The 22,730-nt window shown below is 36.8% G+C and overlaps 3 protein-coding genes and 1 long non-coding RNA gene across 4 annotated transcripts; 1 reads left to right on the plus strand and 3 right to left on the minus strand.

The window, feature by feature from the left end:
* Window positions 1-1,446: 1,446 nt before the first annotated feature.
* Window positions 1,447-5,280, minus strand: LOC145568417 (protein NUCLEAR FUSION DEFECTIVE 4-like). The gene is made up of 2 exons (XM_081627841.1): window positions 4,722-5,280; window positions 1,447-2,902 (listed from the first exon to the last, which is right to left on the minus strand). Exons 1-2 carry the CDS (start codon window positions 5,172-5,174, stop codon window positions 1,757-1,759), a joined length of 1,599 nt encoding a protein of 532 aa, XP_081483967.1. The 5' UTR covers window positions 5,175-5,280; the 3' UTR covers window positions 1,447-1,756.
* A 2,673-nt stretch (window positions 5,281-7,953) lies between these two features.
* Window positions 7,954-22,606, plus strand: LOC145567271 (uncharacterized). Its single transcript, XR_014095536.1, has 4 exons — window positions 7,954-8,099; window positions 9,339-9,460; window positions 12,132-12,228; window positions 21,841-22,606. It is a non-coding gene; the product is annotated as an uncharacterized LOC145567271 (long non-coding RNA).
* LOC145567269 (protein NUCLEAR FUSION DEFECTIVE 4-like) lies at window positions 10,127-14,700 on the minus strand. Its single transcript, XM_081626529.1, has 2 exons — window positions 13,965-14,700; window positions 10,127-11,403 (listed from the first exon to the last, which is right to left on the minus strand). The coding sequence occupies exons 1-2, from the start codon at window positions 14,427-14,429 to the stop codon at window positions 10,252-10,254; spliced, it is 1,617 nt and encodes a 538-aa protein (XP_081482655.1). The 5' UTR covers window positions 14,430-14,700; the 3' UTR covers window positions 10,127-10,251.
* On the minus strand, window positions 15,377-22,643 carry LOC145567270 (protein NUCLEAR FUSION DEFECTIVE 4-like). The gene is made up of 3 exons (XM_081626531.1): window positions 22,049-22,643; window positions 20,588-21,239; window positions 15,377-15,918 (listed from the first exon to the last, which is right to left on the minus strand). The coding sequence occupies exons 1-3, from the start codon at window positions 22,517-22,519 to the stop codon at window positions 15,452-15,454; spliced, it is 1,590 nt and encodes a 529-aa protein (XP_081482657.1). The 5' UTR covers window positions 22,520-22,643; the 3' UTR covers window positions 15,377-15,451.
* Between the last annotated feature and the right edge of the window lie 87 nt (window positions 22,644-22,730).

Raw genomic sequence — 22,730 nt, forward strand, 5'->3', positions numbered from 1 at the left:
GAATGTAATTGTTTATCTTGGAAACCAAGTTGTATGGATCATGATTGGTTCACTGTGTTTTGTGCAGACATTTAAATGCTGTTTCATGGTATCATATTATTTCTACAGATTTATTTAAGGTAGATTGGTAATGCATGATCTGAATTCAAAAGACCCATGTGAAGAGAAGCCCACTTGCATATTACAGCAGAATAAGTTAAAAAGCAGACATTAATTTTCCATTAGGCATAAAGAAAATTTAGAAAATAAACAATTAGAGTGAGAAAATAGCTCACCTAGTCCCATATTATACACTACCACATTCACATATATAAGGGTGATGCACAAATCTCTGAGAGACAAGGGAAATTTTAGGCAGTTTTGGGGTATGTAAGGGTGTTTTGGCACGTCTTAAAAAGAATGTTGAGGAGAACAAATTCGGAATTCACTCTTGGATCCACTATCGTCTCTTGCATAAAAAAATTTAAGACATCAGTATCTTTTGCGACTTCTATTCATGGTTTTAAATCTTGGATGCAGTCAACAGTCACATAACCACTTTCGCAAGCAACGCGGGTGGAAGGCAGCTGTTTTGGCCTAATATTTTGGTCACAATAAGCTCAAAATCCTTTCAATGCAATGATACAAGCAATATAATAAGACCTTGCTTCTATTTGAGTTAGTCAAACTCCAAAGTACAAATATTGGTTAATCTGTTCAACATATTACGTATGCTTCAACAAAGAGTTGAAAAAGGACAAAAACAGCAGCAAAAAGAAGGTATTTAAAATGCAACATAGGTAAATTGCACGAGGCTAATGCATCACAAGATCACAATTGTATCAAAATACTCAAAAAATGCTAAACTATTGAATAGAGAATCACCTAACACAGAAAGAGCAAAATAGTCAAAAGAATTGGATACCGGCAGAAAGTCAAAGGAGAGAGAAAGAGAATCCGGGAAAGGTGGCTGCAAATGGGACGAAATCTTGGGTGTCTGCTTCTTGTCTATGAAAGGACATTATTTTGGTATTTTGTGATTTTTGGCGATTTTGTATTCTGCTGAAGTTACACAGTATGAACCTTTCAGAGACCAAGTAACAAGCAACAGTGTCCTATTTAACTCTAATTGATATGGTAGTAAGATTAACCCACTTACCTGACTTCTCCTTCTCGCACCCCTTTGAGCAAGTTTTTTGAGACATCATTTCAGCTTTGCTGCGATAATAATTATATCAACCTTCGTCGAGAAAGTGGTTAAACTTCATAGAGAGTGAGAAGAACCATTGTGGATGCCAAAATTTTACCAGTTTACATAAATTGAAAAATGATGATCCGATGCCATATCATGTTCAAAAATTGACAAATTTTTTTTCCAAACCGTGCCATTGAGAAGAATTGATTTCAAAAAGTTCCATCAATTTCTGAAGCATATGAAAAATCCATTATTCTGGTCACAACTTAATAAGAGAGTGAGTTACTGCTTCATAATACAAAATATAAAGTAGACTATGGTTACCTCATAGTATAAAGCAAATGGTACAAGAATGTGCCTAATATGTAATTCATATGTACAAGAACTGAGAACCCTGTAGTGTCGGGTGAAATACAGAATTTCCATCAGCCATAAGAAGAGACCAAGGATCAGAGGATCATACATTTCTATAGAGTGCAAAATGCGAGATAATTATAAGAGAAATAACAGGAACCAAACTTTTCCACACATTCAGAGAGACCAACTTCTTGGTCTTGGTCACGTCTAGCTTCCTTACAGCCTTCAGGGCTGTAGAAACCTCCTACATATAACGCGCTCATAATAGCTTCTAGTCCTCAAAGACAATAACACGGCAAAGAGAGATCCCAGGAAAGTAACAGCTGCCATGATGAAAAAAGACAGCATAAAGCAATGTACACCCACACAAGTATTGGTTTTGCTGGATGTTTCTTTGTCATAGATATGACCAACTACCCTAACTGACAGAATGTATGACCCAAGAGGGCCTGCTATAGTAATAGTATTGAATATGGTTCCCATATTTACAACCCCAAATAACTCGGAAGCAATGGTTGGCATCAAAGAGAGCTGTGACCCATAACAAATGCCCACCAAAATTGAACCAGCATAAAGACACCCGGGCATACCAGAAGCAATCACCAAATGCCCTATACTCATGATTCCCAAACTACCAGCCATGAATAGAGGCCTTGCCCAGCTTTTCATATGAAGGATGTAGTCTGATACATATCCTCCCCCAAACCGCCCAAGAGAATTCCAAATACTCCATAACGAGACAAGAGTTGTGGTTTCTAAAGGTGTGTAACTAAGAGCCTCTCCAATTTGGGTGAGATTGTTTAATGTTGCTAGCCCGGACCCAAGTGCACATGCTGTGGCTAAAAAGAGAAGCCAGAAGTTCATAGTCCTCATGGCTTGGAACAAATTGAAGTGTCCTTCCAGCTCTGACGGCCTATTACTAGCTTCTGCATCTTCCTCCGGATGTTCTGACAGTCTCTGATAAGAGGTACCATCTTCTCTCCCATGTATCTTTTCAGGGTCTACCTGGTCACTGACTCCTTCAGAGGATAAGCTCTGCTGAGCTCTGAGAGCAATCCACAGGGGTGAGGCGAGCAAGAATAGCAATATAATAACTATGAGGATATGAGCTAATAATTGAACAGTAACCACATTCTCCAAGACAATAACAACCACTAGATATGCAGAAACTACCACCACCACCCATGAAAAGTTGTTAAGATGTCGTCTCTCATCAACAGCATTAGCATCATAGATTTTCACAAACCACATGAGCAGTAATGGATTTACTGTAGACAACAAGGAAACCATTAGAAGAAATGAAGCAGGATTTCCAGGGAATATGGTTCGATAAAGCTGAATCAGCATCGCCGCACTCAGACCCAGAAAACCCTGAAATGGAAAATTTTACCCGTCTTAGAAATCAAACCATGTGTTACAAGACTACATGCAAATGCAGTAGTTCATTTGCTAACATGGTTACCAGAAAACATCAAGCAAAACCTGTGGAGATCACGAATTAGATTGATTAGATTCAGCAATGCAAAGCATTTAATTTTTTTTTTTTTTTTTTTTATTATTATTTAAAGATTGATAAACACTATAACAGTGATAAGTTGATGACAGATTGGATTTATGAAAATAATCAAAAGCACAGACCACCAAGAAAATAAAATAAAACCAAGATTAAAAACATGCATAGAATATTATACAATTCAAACAACAGTATCTAGTTTACTGAAGAACTTAATAAAAGCATTATACAATGGGATGATACAACTTTACTTAGATGGGATGACACAACTTTACTTAGATTGTGCTTTCCTTCAAAAAATCCACGGGATCAAGAAACAAACTTGAATGCTGGAGAAAGATTAATATTTTGTAGTCTGCATTAGGAAATCTTGGGAGGTTACTGCAGATCAAATTATAACGAAGTCTTCCCTTTAAATTACAACTTCGTGAGGAACCTGCAATTATTGTCTCATGTTTGTTTTCCAGAATTGCCGCAAAAAAATAAAGTTTTTCATTTGTCTCTTCAAACAACTTTTAATAAAGAGTTCACCATTAAGTCATGTGATAATTGCTTTGAGATAAAAGGCCCAGTAAAGCCAAAATGGAAAACTGCATAAACATCTAGAGCCTGCCCAAAGCCTCAACAAGTATCTTTACTTTAATGTTCAGTCCAAGAAGAGCCCAAAGCAACTGATGACAGTGAGTTAATATCTACATAAACAGACAGTTAGCAAACATTCTTCTTGTTCTTCAAGCATAGAAAGTTTAAAGCACACCATGGAATTTGGAAAAAAAAAAAAAAAAAACCAGTTGAGCTAATTATCATGCTTGTTTATTCACGATGATCATAACACAAGGGTTGTAATTAACGAATTGCTAAACACAATAATCAGACTTTTTACATATCTCCTTGGTCACAAATCTCACAATGCCTTATTCCCTCTCAATCTCTCATTTTCTTACTTTCCACTTACTCCCCTCCATTCCATCCCATCTCCTACATTTCTTGTTTTCCTTTTCACTCTAACAAACAAATGAAAATTAAACTTCAATTGCATCTTATGTTGTTAACATCTTCCAGTTGAAACTGTTTTTCATGCATCCAAATAGAGCCTTAAAGCCACAAGTCCACGAATACCTTGAAAATCCACACTCTACTACTCTAGAGAACATTTTCTAGTAGAATGTTTTCTCTACCCTTATGACTTGCCAAAGCAAAGGAATGATAAAACTACTTGAAATTCTCCATTAAGGGTAATATGGAAAACTGGAAAAGTTAAAGTTAGGGGTATTAATTGAGTTAAACAGCTATCAAACAACTTGAACTCGACTAGAAACTATAAGCTTGAGCAAGCAATAACTCGACTCAATAATCTCATGAACAATTCAATAGTTTATATAACTAACATCTTTTGGCAAAAAATAGAAAGTTTACACTTAATATTCCCATAAAACAATAAAATAATGATGGATTAAAACTTCACGAATCAAGCAAGGGATCATCGAGCTTAGCAAGTAGCGAGCACACTTCAATTACTTACTTTAAGTGGTCAATCATAGCCCGTAAATGGCCAAACCTCATAAAAATTATCAAAATACAACAATACATTCAATTACATAATCAACCACCAATCACTAAACAAAACATATGATACCAACATATAACAAAAAAGTAATCAAGAGAGTAAATGTAAACCTTCATGATACCAACAGCAGTGCCACTATAATCCCGGAAATTATGAACAGCCGTAACGACATCCGCCGTATTAAAGAAGGGCATAGCATGTCCAGCCAAGAACAAGAAAAAACAAACCACCGGAACCGGTGGCCGGTAAATAATTCCGGTCACCGTTAACCAAATCAAGAAATAGCCAGTAAAGCATTGGATCGACCCGGCTAAGATAGCCACCTTAGGACCACCGAAGAACGACCGGCGATAGGCGGTGGCGGCGTAAAGTACGCCGGCGAGGATGCCGACGTTGGCACCCAAGTCTTTGAAAAGGGCAACAGTGTCAAGGGTAGTTTGGGAATAACCTTGGGAAGATTTGAGGGCAGGAGAGTAAATTCCAAAGGTGGATGGTGTGCCACTAGTTGATTGAATCCATATACTTGCTACTGTTGATACCCATTTGTTGTTCATCATTTCCATGATTTTTTTCTGGGTTGATTAAAATCTATGTTTTCATTGGCAAGGTATCAAGTGTAAACATATCATACAAGATTACAAGATACAACGGATTTGATTTGATGTTGACTTGTTAATACTCCCGGTTTGGAGAGTATTTGTATATTTGACACTTTCGTCACCACAACAATTTAGTGTATCTAGGGATGTTAATGGGGCAGGTCATGGGTCTCGATTTGGCGGGTGGTGGGGTGGGATGGGGATAGAAACCATATCTGTCATGGGTGATGGGGGTGGATTTTAAGTTGTACCATTTCGTACCCACCCCATACCCACATCTATATGTCTTTAAAAGCAAAATTATATACTTTTATACTTCTTCCGTTTTTAAATACTTGCTCCATTTCTCCATGCGCGGAGCTTTAGGAGAAATTCGAGAAAGTAATAAAATACGGAGTTAGTGGGATAGGGAGAAGAATAAAAGTTGTTAAAACCAAACGTAGTTGAGAGAATTGGATGAAAGATAATATGAAATTAATAAAATATGATTTATATTGGGTCCAATATATGAGAGAAATGAATTAAATATTATAAAAGATTTTCAAATAAGGAAATGGAGCAAGTATTTAAAACGGCCGAAAAAAGAAAAGTAAAGCAAGTATTTAAAAACGGAGGGAGTACTATTTTATAAAATAATTATGTGAAATAAAATACTCTGTATTAATTATAATACTTTGTACTACACTTATATTATAAACAAAAATGTGTGTAATATTAAGAATGTGTTTTTTTATTATTATAATCCGTATTAATTATGTAGGATTGTGTATTTGAGAGACGGAGATTAGGTGAGTCTTGGGTGAGGATTAGGTGGGTCTTTGGTGGGGAATAGGTGGGGATGGATATCCAAGTGGGGGAGTGGGTGGGGATGGTTTTGGAGTTTTACCAGCCGGGGCGGGGATGGGGATGAATATTAAACCCACCGTGGAGATGGGGATGGGAAGGCCAACATCCCTACAAGCACTCCAGCACTACAATACATGTTATTGTTACCGGCCCTTCAGGCGTACCTTTCTGTAGGTGCATAAGTCTTTTCGTAAATTCACATGACTCTCCTTTCTTTTTTTCTCCTTTACTTTCACAATTAAAAACCTTTAACTTTTACTCCCTCGTCATCTCAAACTATGAATTCAACATCAAATTAGAGGTGATAAAAAATTCGGGTCAGACCGGACTGAGACTTAATATCAAATGTCATGCCCACACCCATAAAAAGTGGACTTTTTCGCAGGCTTTTCGAACTTTTTTGAATTGAATTCAGGGTTTTATTTTTCGGATTGAGTTCAGGGTTTTAACTATACGAGTGTTTATTGGCTTGCCCAACCTGTCCTTTTTTCCGAATGGATCGGGCCGGGTTGGCAGGTTGATCTAACTGATCACCTCTACTTCAAATTTATGATTATATGTAACATTAACTGTATTTAAGGCTCAATCTGTTTCAAACTTGACTCATATGTATACTAAACTAGCTAAGAGTAAACCTGGTTATTGGACGGGTCGGGTCAAGGTCAGTGTGGGTCAATTACGAGTCGGGTCAAAAAGGGTCACATTTTATAGGGTCAATAGTAAGTCGGGCAAATGCGGGTTACGGGTCAATAGCGGGTCAATAATAGGTGGGCCAACAAACTATCGATTAAAGTAAACATGGACAAAACCATTACAGTATCAAGTATAACATGAATACAAAAATATCTATGTAATTTTTTTACATTATCTATTTTTTTTATTTTTTTATTTATTAAATTGGACAAACATTTTGACCTTATATTAACCCTACCTAATAAGGGTCATGTCCATTATAGGCCCTGTCCATTAAGAGCCCTTTAAACTTGACCCTAACCTTATTAACATTAGGCTACCCTACCCAATAACCAGATTTAGGTAAGAGTCAATCCAAACCCTAAACTCAGCCACCCAAACTTAACCCAAACCTGAAGTAAACGGGTACAAACCTGCCCAAAATCTAAATTGATTAAACTGAAACCAAAACGACTCGAATTGAAATTAACTCAAACTCGAAACACTAAGGGCTATTCACTTCAGCTTAATTTCAGTTCAGTTCAACTCCAATCACTTCAGCTCAGTTCAGCTCCAATCAGTTCAGTTCAACTTCTAATTTCCTTCTCTCATAAACTATTCATTTTAGCTCTATTCAATTCAGTTCACTTCAATTCAGCTCCAATCAGTTCAGCTCCAATTAGTTCAGTTCAGAAAATGTGAACAGACCCTAAATAATCCAACTCCACCAATGACCCAAACAGATACAATTTGACCAAGTAGACATACAGACTTAACATTGCCTGAATCCAACTTGAACCATAAATCTAATTTGGCCTGAACCTAACCAGCCCACACTATTGAGCCCAACATCTCTATAAATTACGAAGTGCGAGTATTATGCATTTGCATGTCATTAATCTCCCTCTTAATTTTACACATTACTATGTCCCCCCCTTTTAGAACAATATACTAGCTTAAAGTTGACTCGAACATTATATCCACTTGATCCTAACATAACCCAAATCTAAAAGTACATTATTACAAGCCTACCCCAAATCTAAACCTTAAAACCAAAGCCAACATTACCCATACCAAAACCAATCCGAATCCATTGGACCAAAGCTATAATAAGCCTCTAAATGATCCAACTTCACCCAACTCAACGTAACTCAAACAAATCCGGTACGACCCAAGTAGACACACTCACTGGCTCACACACTAACCTAACGTTATCCAAATTCGGGCCGAAACATAGACCCAATTTGACAGCCTTTATTTTTTTGGTCCTTCTTTAATTGGACCTTTACACTTTAGCGCGCACGCTTAAAGCCCCATTGAAGCGGCTTCTGAGCATTCTCTTCTCCAATCTCCATTGAAGCAATTCCTGAGGTAATTTTTTTTTCCTTTTTTAAATTATCGAATATATCAATTTCACAATTTAGGGTTTATCGTTAATTGTAATAATGAACGGTATGTATTTCGATTCAAGTGTGTATTATTTTTTGGGTTTAAGTTTGAATTCGTAATTCTATTATTCAATTACATATCCGAAATCTCAACACCAATTTAAGGTTTAATGATCATATTATTGATTGTTTTTCATTAATCGTTTTATTTATCCCTTTCCCTTAATGTTTATTGAAGAAGTTGCTTAATATGATTACATATTTTGAGCGGTTTCAAAAAAAAAAAAAAATGATTACATATTTTGAGGTGTCCTTATTCATGTCACTTTGAAATCTCAGTGTTTTTTCATGCACTTACAATTGAATGCGCTCTGATTAAACTATCTTTTTATGAATTTGACCACGGATTATCAAAATACGGGCGAGTCTTTCATGGAAATAGTGCCTTTACTCGTAATGTCAGATTGTCAGCAACTGTTGTGTATGGAATTTGTAGCAAATATCTTCGTGCCAAGGTACATACGGAGTTTTGTAATGTTGTATGGGCGAGTCTTTAACTTTGATGATGTTGTGGAGCTTCTACCTCTTTCTTTCTACTATTGAACACCTTGAGATTTTGGTAAATATGGCTCACTTAGCTTAGAATTTGTTATATACACCGGGTGTACGGTAATTTGCTCATTAATTTTTGGTCATTTAATAAATGACCAAAAATATTTTGCTCATTTATTAAATGGGCAAAAATTAATGAGTAAATTACCCAAGTGTACAGAATAGGCTCCCACTTAGCTTCCCCAATGATATATAAGTAAAAACATGTGGACAAAATTAGTACTTCCTCCATTTTTTTTAGTTGCATCATAGTGATAGGAGAGAGATAGAGAGAGTTTATTAACTAAAAAGGAAAGTGATGCAATTAATTTGAAACTTTCGTGTTAGGAAAGTGATGCAACTAAAAAGAAACGAAGGAAGTATATTAATAGTGCAAAAGTAAAAACATGTGTCATTAAATAGGTGGAATCTTTATAGGTAATATTGTTGACATTTGTTGGTCTTTGTTGCAGTTGCCAAAAAAAAATTGTATATGGCTTGAAATTCCCTAGTATATTACCATATTGGAATGCTCCAATCATGTAAGATTCTTGTAAGGCAGGTTTATGAAATCGGATCGCCAACTTGAATTCTTCGCTAAAAGTTCTCTTCTTGTGTATTTCTTGTCTAGGAACACAAAATGTCTGATGTGCATCTGAAGCTTGACCGAAGTACCATATATTGGAGGATGTGGTGGAAACTTAGAAAATCTGTGGCAACTGGTGCTAAACTGCTAACTGCTTAGAGTTTAAGGTTAGCTTTATGTGTTTTTGCTAACTGGAATTGTTTCTGCCCCTTCCCTCTTGAAAGCCCTGCTTTTGTTTTGTCAGTTATATATTTCAAAATAGTGTCATTTTGTTAATTTGTAATCATGCTTTTTGACACAAACATCAATAGATTAGTGGATAATTTGTAGTTTGTTGTTATATGCTCATTTTGTGAAGATGACGTTATTCTTTTACTTGCTTTAGAATTTGTTCAATCAGTTTTGAAATTTTATTTTTTCTGCATTCTGATATGTGTCTCGTAGAATAATCCAAATGGAACAGCCGATCAAATTTCACAAAATCCTTTCTAGCATCAGGCAATACTATATATCACTTACACCAACTTTAGGTAGCCAGGAGGGAGAAAAATGATGCCATTGAGCACCATTGGAAGTGTATCCAATTCTTTAGATCTTAATAGTGACATCCATTTTTATCTCATCTGCCTCCACCTACGAAAGGCTTCACATTTACACATCCTAATTCCTAATGCCTGAGGAAAAAGAGATTGCGGTACGAAACTGTTATGAGCAGGGAGTACTTCCATTCTTTAGATTAAACCTGCTATGCATACTGTACTTTTCTTGCAACTTACAAGAGGCCGAGACTCTTATCTTTTCTTGCAACTTACAAGAGGCCGAGACTCTATCAATAATAATCAAAACCATTGTCTTATTACATTTCTTATGCTCCTATTGCTGACATCTCTATATCTCATAGAACAAAGTGGACCAAACAACATATGATAGATGAACAAGAACCCTTACATCAAAAGCTTTACTTTTTAAGGAACCGCAATCTTCTTAGCACAGCGAACTGGTAAAATGCCTTAGTTCGGAAGAACAATGTTAGAGCAATAAGAAATCCCAATAGGCTTATGAATGCCAAGAGAAAGAAGGATACCATGAAACACTGAACCCCGTAGCAAGTATTGTCCTCCCCTGCTTGTTTGTCATAAATATGTCCAATCACCCAAACTGAGAGGATGTAAGTGCCAACCGGACTTGCTATACCAATGGTATTGAAAATTGTACCCATATGCTGAACACCAAATATCTCTGCAGTAATAGTAGGCATTAGGCTCCACTGAGCACCATAACATATCCCAACCAGGGTAGTTCCTATGTACAAATTTCCTGAGAAGCCCGAAGAAATAACGAGATGCCCTGCAATCATGGTTGCTTGAGTGATTGCAACCATCAGCGGTCGTGTCCATCCTTTTTGCCGCAGTAATATATCAGATATGTACCCTGCTCCAAAACGACCTAGGAAATTCCATATTGACCAAAGTGAAACCAATGTATTGATCTTGACTGTATCATAACCCAGTGATTGCCCTATCTGGCTTAGATTGTTTATGGTAGCAAGCCCTGAACCCATTCCGCAAGACATGGAAACAAACAACAACCAAAAGTTTAAGCTCTGCATGGCCTTCATAATATCTATGTTTTCTTCGGCTGGTTGTGGTATTTCATTCAAAGTAATGGATAATTCATTGTAATCTTTTTCACCCACAAACTCGTCAGATGCATGTAAATAATTACTGTCAGCCAGTGGCTCTTTTACCAGAAGCAGTGTCTGAGATTTTTCCTTGCCAATAGCTTCTAGGGCAATTCTAAGAGGTGAACCAAGCAACAATAACAGAACTACCAGTGCAAAAAGGCGTGCCCATTGTGGAAAGACGAGTACATTTTCCAGTATGATGATGATCATAAGAAACACAGCCAGAATCAGGGCAATTAGTGAGAAGCGATTTAGGTGCCTTTTGTCGTCGGATCCACTGGCTGGGCAGATTTTTACCAAGCACATCAGTGAGAAAGTGACTGTAGTTGGCAACAAAGCCAGCATTAGAATGAAGTTGCTCTGGTTGCCCTTGAAAAATGCTTGATATATTTGGATTAAAATTGCTCCAGTCAGTCCAAGAAATCCCTGGCCATTAGGGGAAAAAGGAAACTATCAGTAACTTTAATTGAACATTGAAGTTAAGAAAAGCCATGTATGTGTACAACTTATAACAAATCAAAGTTTTGTGCAGAAAAGTTGTTAATAACTTAATTTGTTATCTACTTGAGAAATTCTAGACTCTAGAGTCTTAAAAAGAGTCTCAAGCATTGCTTATTACCATTGTTAATGCAATTAATATCTGATTTAGTGTCTTAATGGCACTAATAGTATTGGTGCCATATAGACGCCTAGACGAGTTACATTTTGATAGTCGTTTTTATTTATTTATTTATTTTAAATATACTGTATACACTCGTAGAATATTGGCTGTAGCTCATCACTTTCTCTTTTATTACCATTGCTGTCTTTTACTATGCTGTTATATTTGATCTAATATGCATCTGTATTGTAGTTTGTTTCTTAAAAAAAAAAACTAGTATTGTCAGATCTTACACTCAGTCACTCAGAAAGGGACGATTTTTTGACCATCAGCACTTAGAATGAATTTCTTTTGATTATTGCTATGTTTGTTACAGGTCTACCAGGCATGATTTCTGACCTTTGTCTAGTACAGTAATATTGTCCATGATCTTTGTGGCATGTTGTGCAGTGTGGACATAGGTTGTCGGGTGTTTGCCTGTAATTTTAGTTCAAAGTTTGTATTGACTGCTAAAGGGCTTATAATCCTTTATTTTCTGTTTATTGTGATACAGCTGACTAATAAGACTGCTGATCTCTGGTGAGGTTGATTCGAAGCTTGGAAGGCTTAGATTTGAATGACATAGAAGAGGTTTGAAACCATGCAAACAAGTAATACTTCCTCTGTTCACTTTTAATTGCAACTCTTCTTTCAATTTATTGCTGAACATAAAAAGGTGAATTATGAGTAGGTGTCACTTGATGATGTGTTGATGACTTGATGTCTGCTTGAGCTTCCTGCTTTTAGTATCAATAGAGTTGATTTTGGTTTAGATTGTGGGTTTGTGGTCCAGCCAATCTTGTGGAGTTGTAGAGAACAGGCTATTCCAGGAATATTTACATTACATGTCCATTGAGTAAGTTATAAGTAGCCTACAAAACTGTATTATTAAGTAATATCGCTTTTGAAATTGCTGGCCTATTTGGGTGGCTTACCTATGGTTTATTCGGACTTGTCGACGAGTGTCTAAGGTTGTTGATCTCTATGTGACATTGTGAGGTGGGACTTGGGAGTCCTTAATTGTTTAACGTAACAATCAACAATTAATAATACTAAGTATACTTTTGCATCTTTGAAATTTTAGAACCAATCAAATAAGTATTTATGATTTTTTTTTAGTCAGAAGAAAAAGAGATGCCCGATGAATCTATGGGTTTCTTATTTGAAGAGAGATTGTTTAGTTAGAGGTAGAGGTGTCAAAAATTGACTTGATTGATCCGAACAATATTCGATTTAGATTTCAATTTATATAGATACAATAATTTAGTATGACTCAAATTTGAAATAAACCTAACCTCACTCGACTTCGCCGGACTTGACCTAATTACTCGAATTGACGTCTTTAGTTAGGGGACATTCAATAGTTTTCCAACTCAGCAATTTGCAAGATTTAATGGTTTTACTTTTTGCTCCGTATATTTTATTTAAAAAAGTAAGATACAATGTAAAGATTAGGAGCATCTTCTTATAAAATCGTGCACTAATCTATAAAGGAGTAAAAAAAAAGAGAAAATTTATTATTTATAAAAGGATTGATGTTCTGATGGGTCGGAGTAGAATAGTCGAAAGAGGCAATATAACAAATTAAGTATGCCCCCAAGAAATGTGATTTTTGTAGAGTGAAGATTGAATGAATGTATTTTTAAGGAAGTCATATGGGATATAGCTATAGGATTTATTAGTAACTAAAAAATCTAAATGCATGAAGCAAGACAATTGAACCATCGATCTCCTAAATGTCTAGTGGTCCTAATTTTGAGAATTGTTGATTTTAATATTGGACAAAGTGGTCCCACTTGAGTAGTTAGTGCATAACTAAATTATATCCAAAATACAGTATATCCTTTAAAACTTAATAGAGAACGAATCAAAACAAAAATCTCTATCTTGATAATTTTCACAATATTGATGGGTTAAAGTACTTGTATCATTTTTAATTTAATTAAGAAAGATACACAAAGTTAGAAATACTTTTTCGTTGGTTTCAAAAAAAAAAAAAAGAAATACTTTTTCGTAAAGTACTTGTATCAATTGTACAATTTTTCTTTTTCTTTTTTTTTTTTTTAAAAAAAGTTTTTATAACCTTTTGTTTTCGTTGATTTAATTAATTTTATCATTTTCATTTCCATTTTGACAAATTGCTCTATTACTATACCTTACACCTTATGGAACCTATAGATTAATAGTCTTCTATTTTTGACTTAGTAGTAAAGTCTAACGATATAGGTCTTCTATTTTTGACATTGCATTGATTGTAATGTACTGCTGTAGGATATTTGCAGACACATGAAAAACAAACAATTTAAACATATAAATTTAAAAATTAAAACAATTGGGTTCAAATCACCTTCATGATGCCCACAATGGTCCCGCTATAATCTGGAAAATTCAGCACACCAGTGACAACAGTGGCAGTGCTGAAGAAAGTTGGACCATGGGCAGCTAGGAACATGAAGATGCACATGAGGGGTACAGGAGGCCGAGGGATGAACCCGACAACTGCAAGCCACATTAAGAAGTAGCCTAAGAAGCATTGTATATTTCCTACCGCGAGGACCACCCAGGGCCCTTGGAAGCAATGCCAGGGGCGAGGTCTGGAGGAGGCGGTGACAGCAGCGTATAGGAGGCCAGAAAGGACACCTACATTACTACCAATGTCTTTGAACACGGACACAGTATCCAGGGTTGATTGATCGTAGGATTGGGAGGATTTGATTGCAGGTGAATATACACCAAAGGCATAAGAACCTCCTACGATTGATTGTATCCATATGCTGGCCACTGTTGCCATCCATCTTTCACTACTGCTCATATTGATATAGGTGATACTCTTACAACTCGTTTGAATAGGATCGAGTTTAGGAAGCCAAGGGAAGAGTATTTTCTTGCTTAGATAACACTAGATGACTAAGATGAGGGAAGGCGGGGGGAGGGTGATAAATACATTTGTTGAAATTATTTTTGCATGCCTATATTGCCCTTACTTGGGAGTGCGACTGGCCAGCAAACGGGACTACTAATGGTGTGTTTTGATAGCAATGGTTGGAGTTGGAGGAAAGGGAGAAAGAAAGAAAGCTGGGCTGACTTAAACATTTTAAAGGATGTGTTCTACGGTCTACGGAGTAATTATGAAAATCGAGCCCTTAAAACCCGTAAAAGAACAATTTTTGTAGAGTGAAGGGAGGTGAAGTGAGAAAGGATAAATAGCAAAGGAGGAAAAAAGAGAGAAGTTAGATAACAGAGTTGTGGTGAGGGTGAGGATGGGGTGATTGTTGAAGGCTCATTTTGTCATAGATAAGTGTTAGTGGTTAAAAAAGGAAAAGCCAAGATAGGAACTTGACATCTTTGTCATATGAAAGCAATGGCTTTAAATTCAATTTATTCCTATTCTCTCCAACTTCCAATAGAATTAAGACAAATGTGATTTGTTTCCATTGTAGGTTTCTGCTTTTTTTTTTCTTCTTTCCGAGGTAAATATGGGCTATTCAAACAAACAATTTTCGCCATTCCTATACAATGGAAGTCCTTGTAAGTTGTAACTATAACTTCGTTAAAAGTGTTAGTTTGTTACTTCCTATATGCTACCAAATGATTAATTACTTTTTTCTTTTTAGGAAACCAAATGATTAATTACTAAGTGCTCCCTCTATCCCTTTTTATGCACTAAGGACTTATTTTTTTGTGAGAGTACTTTGGGTCAAATGGTGAAAAAGTAAGGGACAAAGAGAGTATTCGATAGTAACTATAGGACCAAACAATACAAACAAGAAGCCACATTGAAACCCCTTCCTTGAGGGGAAAAAGAATTGATACATACATTCAAGCTTTACAGTTTCAAAGAATATGTAATCTTCTTAAGACAACAAACTTATAAAATGCCTTTGTTCGGAAGAACAATGTCAAAGCAACAAGAAACCCCAAAAAGCTAACAAAAGCCAAGATAAAGAAGGATGACATGAAACAGTGTACTCCGTAGCAAGTATTGGTATTCCTTGCTTGTCTGTCATATATATTTCCAATCACCCAAACCGAGAGGAAGTAAGTTCCTATAGGGCTCGCGATACCAATGGTATTGAAGATAGTACCCATATGTTTCACCCCAAATATCTCTGCAGTGATTGTAGGCATTAGACTCCACTGTGCACCATAGCATATCCCAACCAAAATAGTTCCAATGTACAAATTCCCCGGAAATCCTAGTGAAATAACAAGATGTCCTACAGTCATGGTTGCTAGACTGATTGCTATCATTAACGGCCGTGCCAATCCTTTTTGGCGCAATAAGATATCAGATATGTAGCCTGCTCCATATCTTCTTGTACTTCATTCGTTGCTCCATATCTTCTTTCTCTTGCTCAACCTTATTGACATATTCTTGCCAATTAGGTGGTGGAACGTTTGTCATGGTTGTGTTTGGGTTTGTGTTTGGGGTAGGTGTTTGGGATATGTGTTTTGGGACGAGTATTTTTTTTTTTTTTTTTTTTTTTTTTTTGCTAGTCCCCCTCCTTCTAGCGCCAAATGTTGTATATTTGGAGTATCAACCCGAAATACACAAGGGATAAACCAAGGATAAGTAAGACTAAAACCAAAAAGGCTTCTTAGATACAGACACACCACTAAGAAACGAGTTTGGGTTCCTAAGATCACAAGCCAACTAGTAGTCTAAGCTAGTTAACTAAGCAAAGGAAACGAAATTCCAAATCCAAGAATTTCAAGTTTGTTTCTAATCCAAGAAACGAGTGTAAAAACACAATTTTTTGTTCAAAATATTCTCTATATTTTTCATTCACATTTGCTTGTTATTTATAGTAAACAAGCATCATAAGTACAAGCTAACTTAATTGACTTTTTAGCTCACTTGTTACATGCTTAAACTAAGCATCAAAATCTGATTTTTAATGTCTAGATACATCAATTAAAGAAGCTAAACTTAACTAGGTACATAAGCTTAGAAAGTGGCGGTTTGTAACCTCCAAAAGATGCTCCAAAAATCAGAAAATAAGAGAGCTTAACTCCCCCTTAATGCACGTCCAACAAAGCAGCAAATGAAGGCTTAAACTCCCCTTGATTTACGCCCAACAAAGCAGCAAGTGAAGGCTTTAAACTCCCCTTGATTTACGCCCAACAAAGCAGCAAATTAGAAGCAAAACAGCCCCATAATTCACGCCTAATTCAAACAGCAAAAGAAGAGTAATTTCCCCTTGATTCTAGCCTTGAAAGTAGCTTGAATGTATGTGGACTAAAGTGTATTTGGACGCCCTTTAGTTGCTCCAAAAGCTGACCGAATTGAACAGCCAAATGAAGGCCGAAATTAAGGCTTAAGATGCTCCAAGTTTGACTGAAATTAACGGCCACTTAAAGGCTGAAATTAAGGCTTGTAATGGCTTGTAATTCCTCTTTGAAAACTGATTGTAACTCCCATTTTGAAGCCTTGAGATTCCTCCAAAAGAATTTCGGATTCTATGTTGTTTTCCAAGCTTAAATGGCTGTCTTCTTTTGTGTATCTTGTACTTGTACTTTATGTGAATGTAACAATATTTTTCGAACTAAAATTAGCTAAAAAGAAGTAAGAAAAATATAACTAATTTGCAAACTTAAAAGAACTAAAGTTTACAATTTATTCAAAGCATAAAAAGAACTAGAATGAACTAGTTAATAAGAACAACAAGAAACTCAAAGGATTGAATATCTTGTTGCACATAGATAGAACGCATAGCATCAATGCATGATGCTACATCTTGGACCAAAGAAACGTCCATAACCAAGTTGTTAGGCTTGGCTACAACATTCCCCCCTTCTTGAAAATTGTTACTTTGGTGGAGCATGAAGAGGAGAACGAATTAGAAGATGAAGAGGACAACAACCTTGAGGAGAATGATGAGTATGCGTGTCTAGGTCCGGATGAAGGGGAATGTTTGGTGGTTCGACGTACACTAAGCAATATGTTGGACCAAGAAGGGAGCTTGCAACGTGAGGCAATCTTTCGCACTCGTTGCACCATTGGAGGAAAGGTATGCACTTTGATTATTGATGGAGGTAGTTGTACCAATGTAGCTTCGCAAGTTATGATAGACAAGTTGAAAATGAAAACTATCCCTCATCCTACACCATATAAAATTCAATGGTTAAGTCATAGTAAAGGGATTTATGTCACACAACAAGTCTTGTTATCATTTAGCATTGGTAAAACTTATGAGGAAGAATTATGGTGTGATGTTGTACCTATGGATGCATGTCATGTTTTACTTGGTAGGCCTTGGTTATTTGATAGACGTGTGATGCATGATGGTTACAAAAACACCTACTCCTTTTCTAAGGATGGAAAGAAAATTGTCCTTACCTCTTTAATCCCCAAAAATGATCACTCCACATCCACGCTTCCCACTTTCCTCACCACTCTTTGCCTCTCAGAAAAAAATCACCCACTCCTTGCCTCTCTTCTCAAAACCTATGCTCATGTTTTCCCCAACGATATCCTTCATGGATTACCCCCAAAGCATATCAAGTATCGGTTTCCTATTCCAATATTGGTTGATAATGCTTACAAAGTTGCATTGCACGGAGAGTATGGTGTTTCTAGCATCTTTAATGTGGCTGATTTATCACTTTACTATGATGAGCTTGAAGAATTGCCGAGTTTGAGGGCAAACTCTTTTCAAGAAGGGGGGAATGTTGTAGCCAAGCCTAACAACTTGGTTATGGACGTTTCTTTGGTCCAAGATGTAGCATCATGCATTGATGCTATGCGTTCTATCTATGTGCAACAAGATATTCAATCCTTTGAGTTTCTTGTTGTTCTTATTAACTAGTTCATTCTAGTTCTTTTTATGCTTTGAATAAATTGTAAACTTTAGTTCTTTTAAGTTTGCAAATTAGTTATATTTTTCTTACTTCTTTTTAGCTAATTTTAGTTCGAAAAATATTGTTACATTCACATAAAGTACAAGTACAAGATACACAAAAGAAGACAGCCATTTAAGCTTGGAAAACAACATAGAATCCGAAATTCTTTTGGAGGAATCTCAAGGCTTCAAAATGGGAGTTACAATCAGTTTTCAAAGAGGAATTACAAGCCATTACAAGCCTTAATTTCAGCCTTTAAGTGGCCGTTAATTTCAGTCAAACTTGGAGCATCTTAAGCCTTAATTTCGGCCTTCATTTGGCTGTTCAATTCGGTCAGCTTTTGGAGCAACTAAAGGGCGTCCAAATACACTTTAGTCCACATACATTCAAGCTACTTTCAAGGCTAGAATCAAGGGGAAATTACTCTTCTTTTGCTGTTTGAATTAGGCGTGAATTATGGGGCTGTTTTGCTTCTAATTTGCTGCTTTGTTGGGCGTAAATCAAGGGGAGTTTAAAGCCTTCACTTGCTGCTTTGTTGGGCGTAAATCAAGGGGAGTTTAAGCCTTCATTTGCTGCTTTGTTGGACGTGCATTAAGGGGGAGTTAAGCTCTCTTATTTTCTGATTTTTGGAGCATCTTTTGGAGGTTACAAACCGCCACTTTCTAAGCTTATGTACCTAGTTAAGTTTAGCTTCTTTAATTGATGTATCTAGACATTAAAAATCAGATTTTGATGCTTAGTTTAAGCATGTAACAAGTGAGCTAAAAAGTCAATTAAGTTAGCTTGTACTTATGATGCTTGTTTACTATAAATAACAAGCAAATGTGAATGAAAAATATAGAGAATATTTTGAACAAAAAATTGTGTTTTTACACTCGTTTCTTGGATTAGAAACAAACTTGAAATTCTTGGATTTGGAATTTCGTTTCCTTTGCTTAGTTAACTAGCTTAGACTACTAGTTGGCTTGTGATCTTAGGAACCCAAACTCGTTTCTTAGTGGTGTGTCTGTATCTAAGAAGCCTTTTTGGTTTTAGTCTTACTTATCCTTGGTTTATCCCTTGTGTATTTCGGGTTCCATAGGTACAACATCACACCATAATTCTTCCTCATAAGTTTTACCAATGCTAAATGATAACAAGACTTGTTGTGTGACATGAATCCCTTTACTATGACTTAACCATTGAATTTTATATGGTTTAGGATGAGGGATAGTTTTCATTTTCAACTTGTCTATCATAACTTGCGAAGCTACATTGGTACAACTACCTCCATCAATAATCAAAGTGCATACCTTTCCACCAATGGTGCAACGAGTGTGAAAGATTGCCTCACGTTGCAAGCTCCCTTCTTGGTCCAACAAATTGCTAAGCGTACGTCGAACCACCAAGCATTCTCCTTCATCTGGACCTAGGCACGCATACTCATCATTCTCTTCAAGATTGCTGTCCTCTTCAACCTCTAATTCGTTCTCCTCTTCATACTCTACCAAAGTAACAATTTTTTTATTTGGACAATCACTAGCCATATGTCCAAGGCCTTGACACCTAAAGCATCTTCTTGGGGCTGGTTTTGGGTTGGAATTTTGGGTGTTTTGTGAAGGTGGTTTAGAAGTAGGCTGATTGGATGTGGGTTTGAAAGGTGGAAAATTGGACGTTTGCTTTCTTTGGGGAAATGAGGTTTGAGATGCAAAACGTGATGATTCACTTTTGCCTCTTGCTTTTTGTTGCTGCTCAATCTTATGTGCTAAGATAATGAGCTCTTCAAGGGTGGTGTAAGGGAGACCCGAAATACATCAAGTAGGTGTGGCGGGCATTGTAGATAAATTAAGGGAAAATCGTCTGCGTTGGTTTGGACATGTAAGACGGAGACCCGAGGGTGCACCGGTGCGAAGAGTGGAAGAGTGGGACCATGGAGGGATTAAACGAGGAAGAGGGAGACCAAAGATGACTTGGTTGGAAGGAGTGAGGAAGGATATGAAGTGCATGGATTTACGTGAGGATGAAGTTTTGGATCGTAAGGGATGGAGGAGAAAGATTTATGTTGATGACTACACGGAATAATCAAATTTGGTTCATGTTAGCCGACCCCACTTTTGGGATTAAGGCTTTGATTGATTGATATGTAGCCTGCTCCAAAACGGCCTAGGAAATTCCATATTGACCATAGAGAAACCAATGTATTGGTCTTCACCATGTCGTAGCCAAGTGACTGTCCTATCTGACTCATATTGTTTATAGTAGCAAGTCCAGAACCCATTCCACATGACATTGCAATAAACAATAACCAAAAGTTTAAGCTACATGTGGCATCTAATATATCCATGCTTTCTTCAACGGGTTGTATCTCATCTGAAGCACTAGGTAGTACTTTATATTCCTCAGTTGCAACAACACTCTCAGCTGGTGATTCGCCTTCCAGAAGCACTCGGTACATATTTTCGTTTCTAGTAGCTTCAATGGCGGTTTTGAGAGGTAATGAGAGCAGTACTATAAGAACTGCAACTGTAATAAAACGTGCCCATCGTGAAAATTCGATAACATTCTCCAATATGATAATGATCATTATAAAGGCAGCTAGGACCAGGGCAACCACAGAGAAACGGTTGAGGTACTTTTTGTCATCCGGTCTGCTTCCTGGGCTGATTCTCACCAAACACATCACTGTGAAAGTGACTGTAGTTGGCAACAAAGCTAACATTAGTATGAATGTGCTTTGATTGCCCTTGAAAAAGGCTTGATAAACTTGGATTGTCATTGCTCCGGTAAGTCCAAGAAAGCCCTGACCATATGAATTACGAAATCACTCAATAACATTCAATTAACAATAGAAGCTTACTTATGTAAGCATGAGCTGTAACTTCTGATATTTGTTGAGATAATTTTGAATATTATGTACTCTAAGGTCTAGATGACTAGTATGAAGTTTGTGTTCAATTTTTTTTTAAAGTTGAAATAGGCAACCCAAGAATACTTTTATGTAGTTTCCTTGTACAGATCTTTTGTGTAGTCTTTGGAATGGTCTTGATTATCTGTGTAAGACTTGGGATCATGTGCTATCAATGGTGTTGTGGACCGATACGGCTCCACACTACGGGATTTGTCCAGTTTTTAGAGATTAGAGTTAGGAAGACTTGCTCAATATCTGTTTGTTAAGATTTTCTTTGCTTTTGGAGGGACTCTCTAGAGTAGACCTATGGCTCAATCTGTTGCAACTTGGTTTATGTGTTCAGAGAGATCCGTTCTATAAGGTATAATCTATGGCTCAATCTCTATCTTATAGTTCACCTCCATGGATCCTAGAAAAACTTATATTAGAAATTGCTTGGATTTTGCATGGAAGACTTGCTCTATATCTAATTTTGAGTGCTTTATGTGTGTAGAGAGATTCGTTCTATAAGGTGTAATCTATGGCTCTTTCAATCGCGACAATCTGTTGGAAGGATGGTCTAATCTAAGGTCTTGTGCCATGCTAGCAAAATTGGATTTGTTATACTTGGAAACATTTTTTCATTAGAAAAAGCACACAAATACACAATATTCTAAGGGTAAAAAAAATATATCTATAACTTCAAATTTGAATGAACTGACCTTCAATATCCCCACAATAGTCCCATTATATTCTGGGAAATTCAGAACACCTGTAACAACATTAGCTGTACTGAAGAAAGTTTGAGCATGGGCAGCTAGGAACATGAAGAAGCACATGAGGGGCACAGGTGGCCGAGGTATTAGGCCAACAACTGCGAGCCACATGAAGAAGTATCCCAAGAAGCACTGGACTGCCCCTGCAGCAAGGACTATCCATGGTCCATGGAAGCAGCGCCAACGACGAGGTCCAGATGAGGCAGCAGTGGCTGCATACAGGAGACCTGAGAGGACACCGGCATTAGCACCAATGTCTTTGAAGACAGAGACTGTGTCAAGTGTGGACTGATCATAGGATTGAGAGGATTTTAGTGCAGGGGAGTATACGCCAAAGGCGTAGGAACCGCCCATGGTTGCTTGTATCCATATGCTAGCCACAGTTGCCACCCATCGGTTGCCAACGATGTTGTCCATTGCATCTATTTTGTGTTCAATGAAATTCTAATGTTTTTCTTTTCTTTGTTTGAGATTAATTTGAGGGACTTGTGTTGTTCTTCTGTATGTCTTTCTTTCTTTGAGATTAAATTTATGGGACTTGTGTTAGTTGATGCACTCATGGAGTAGGTCTTTGGTTGCTGTTTCCACGTTGCTTGGCATTATTAGTACTATAAATAACTAAAAGATT

The sequence above is a fragment of the Chenopodium album genome, chromosome 11 (assembly GCF_948465745.1).
Source record: "Chenopodium album chromosome 11, dcCheAlbu1.1, whole genome shotgun sequence".
In the NCBI taxonomy this organism is placed as follows: domain Eukaryota; kingdom Viridiplantae; phylum Streptophyta; class Magnoliopsida; order Caryophyllales; family Amaranthaceae; genus Chenopodium; species Chenopodium album.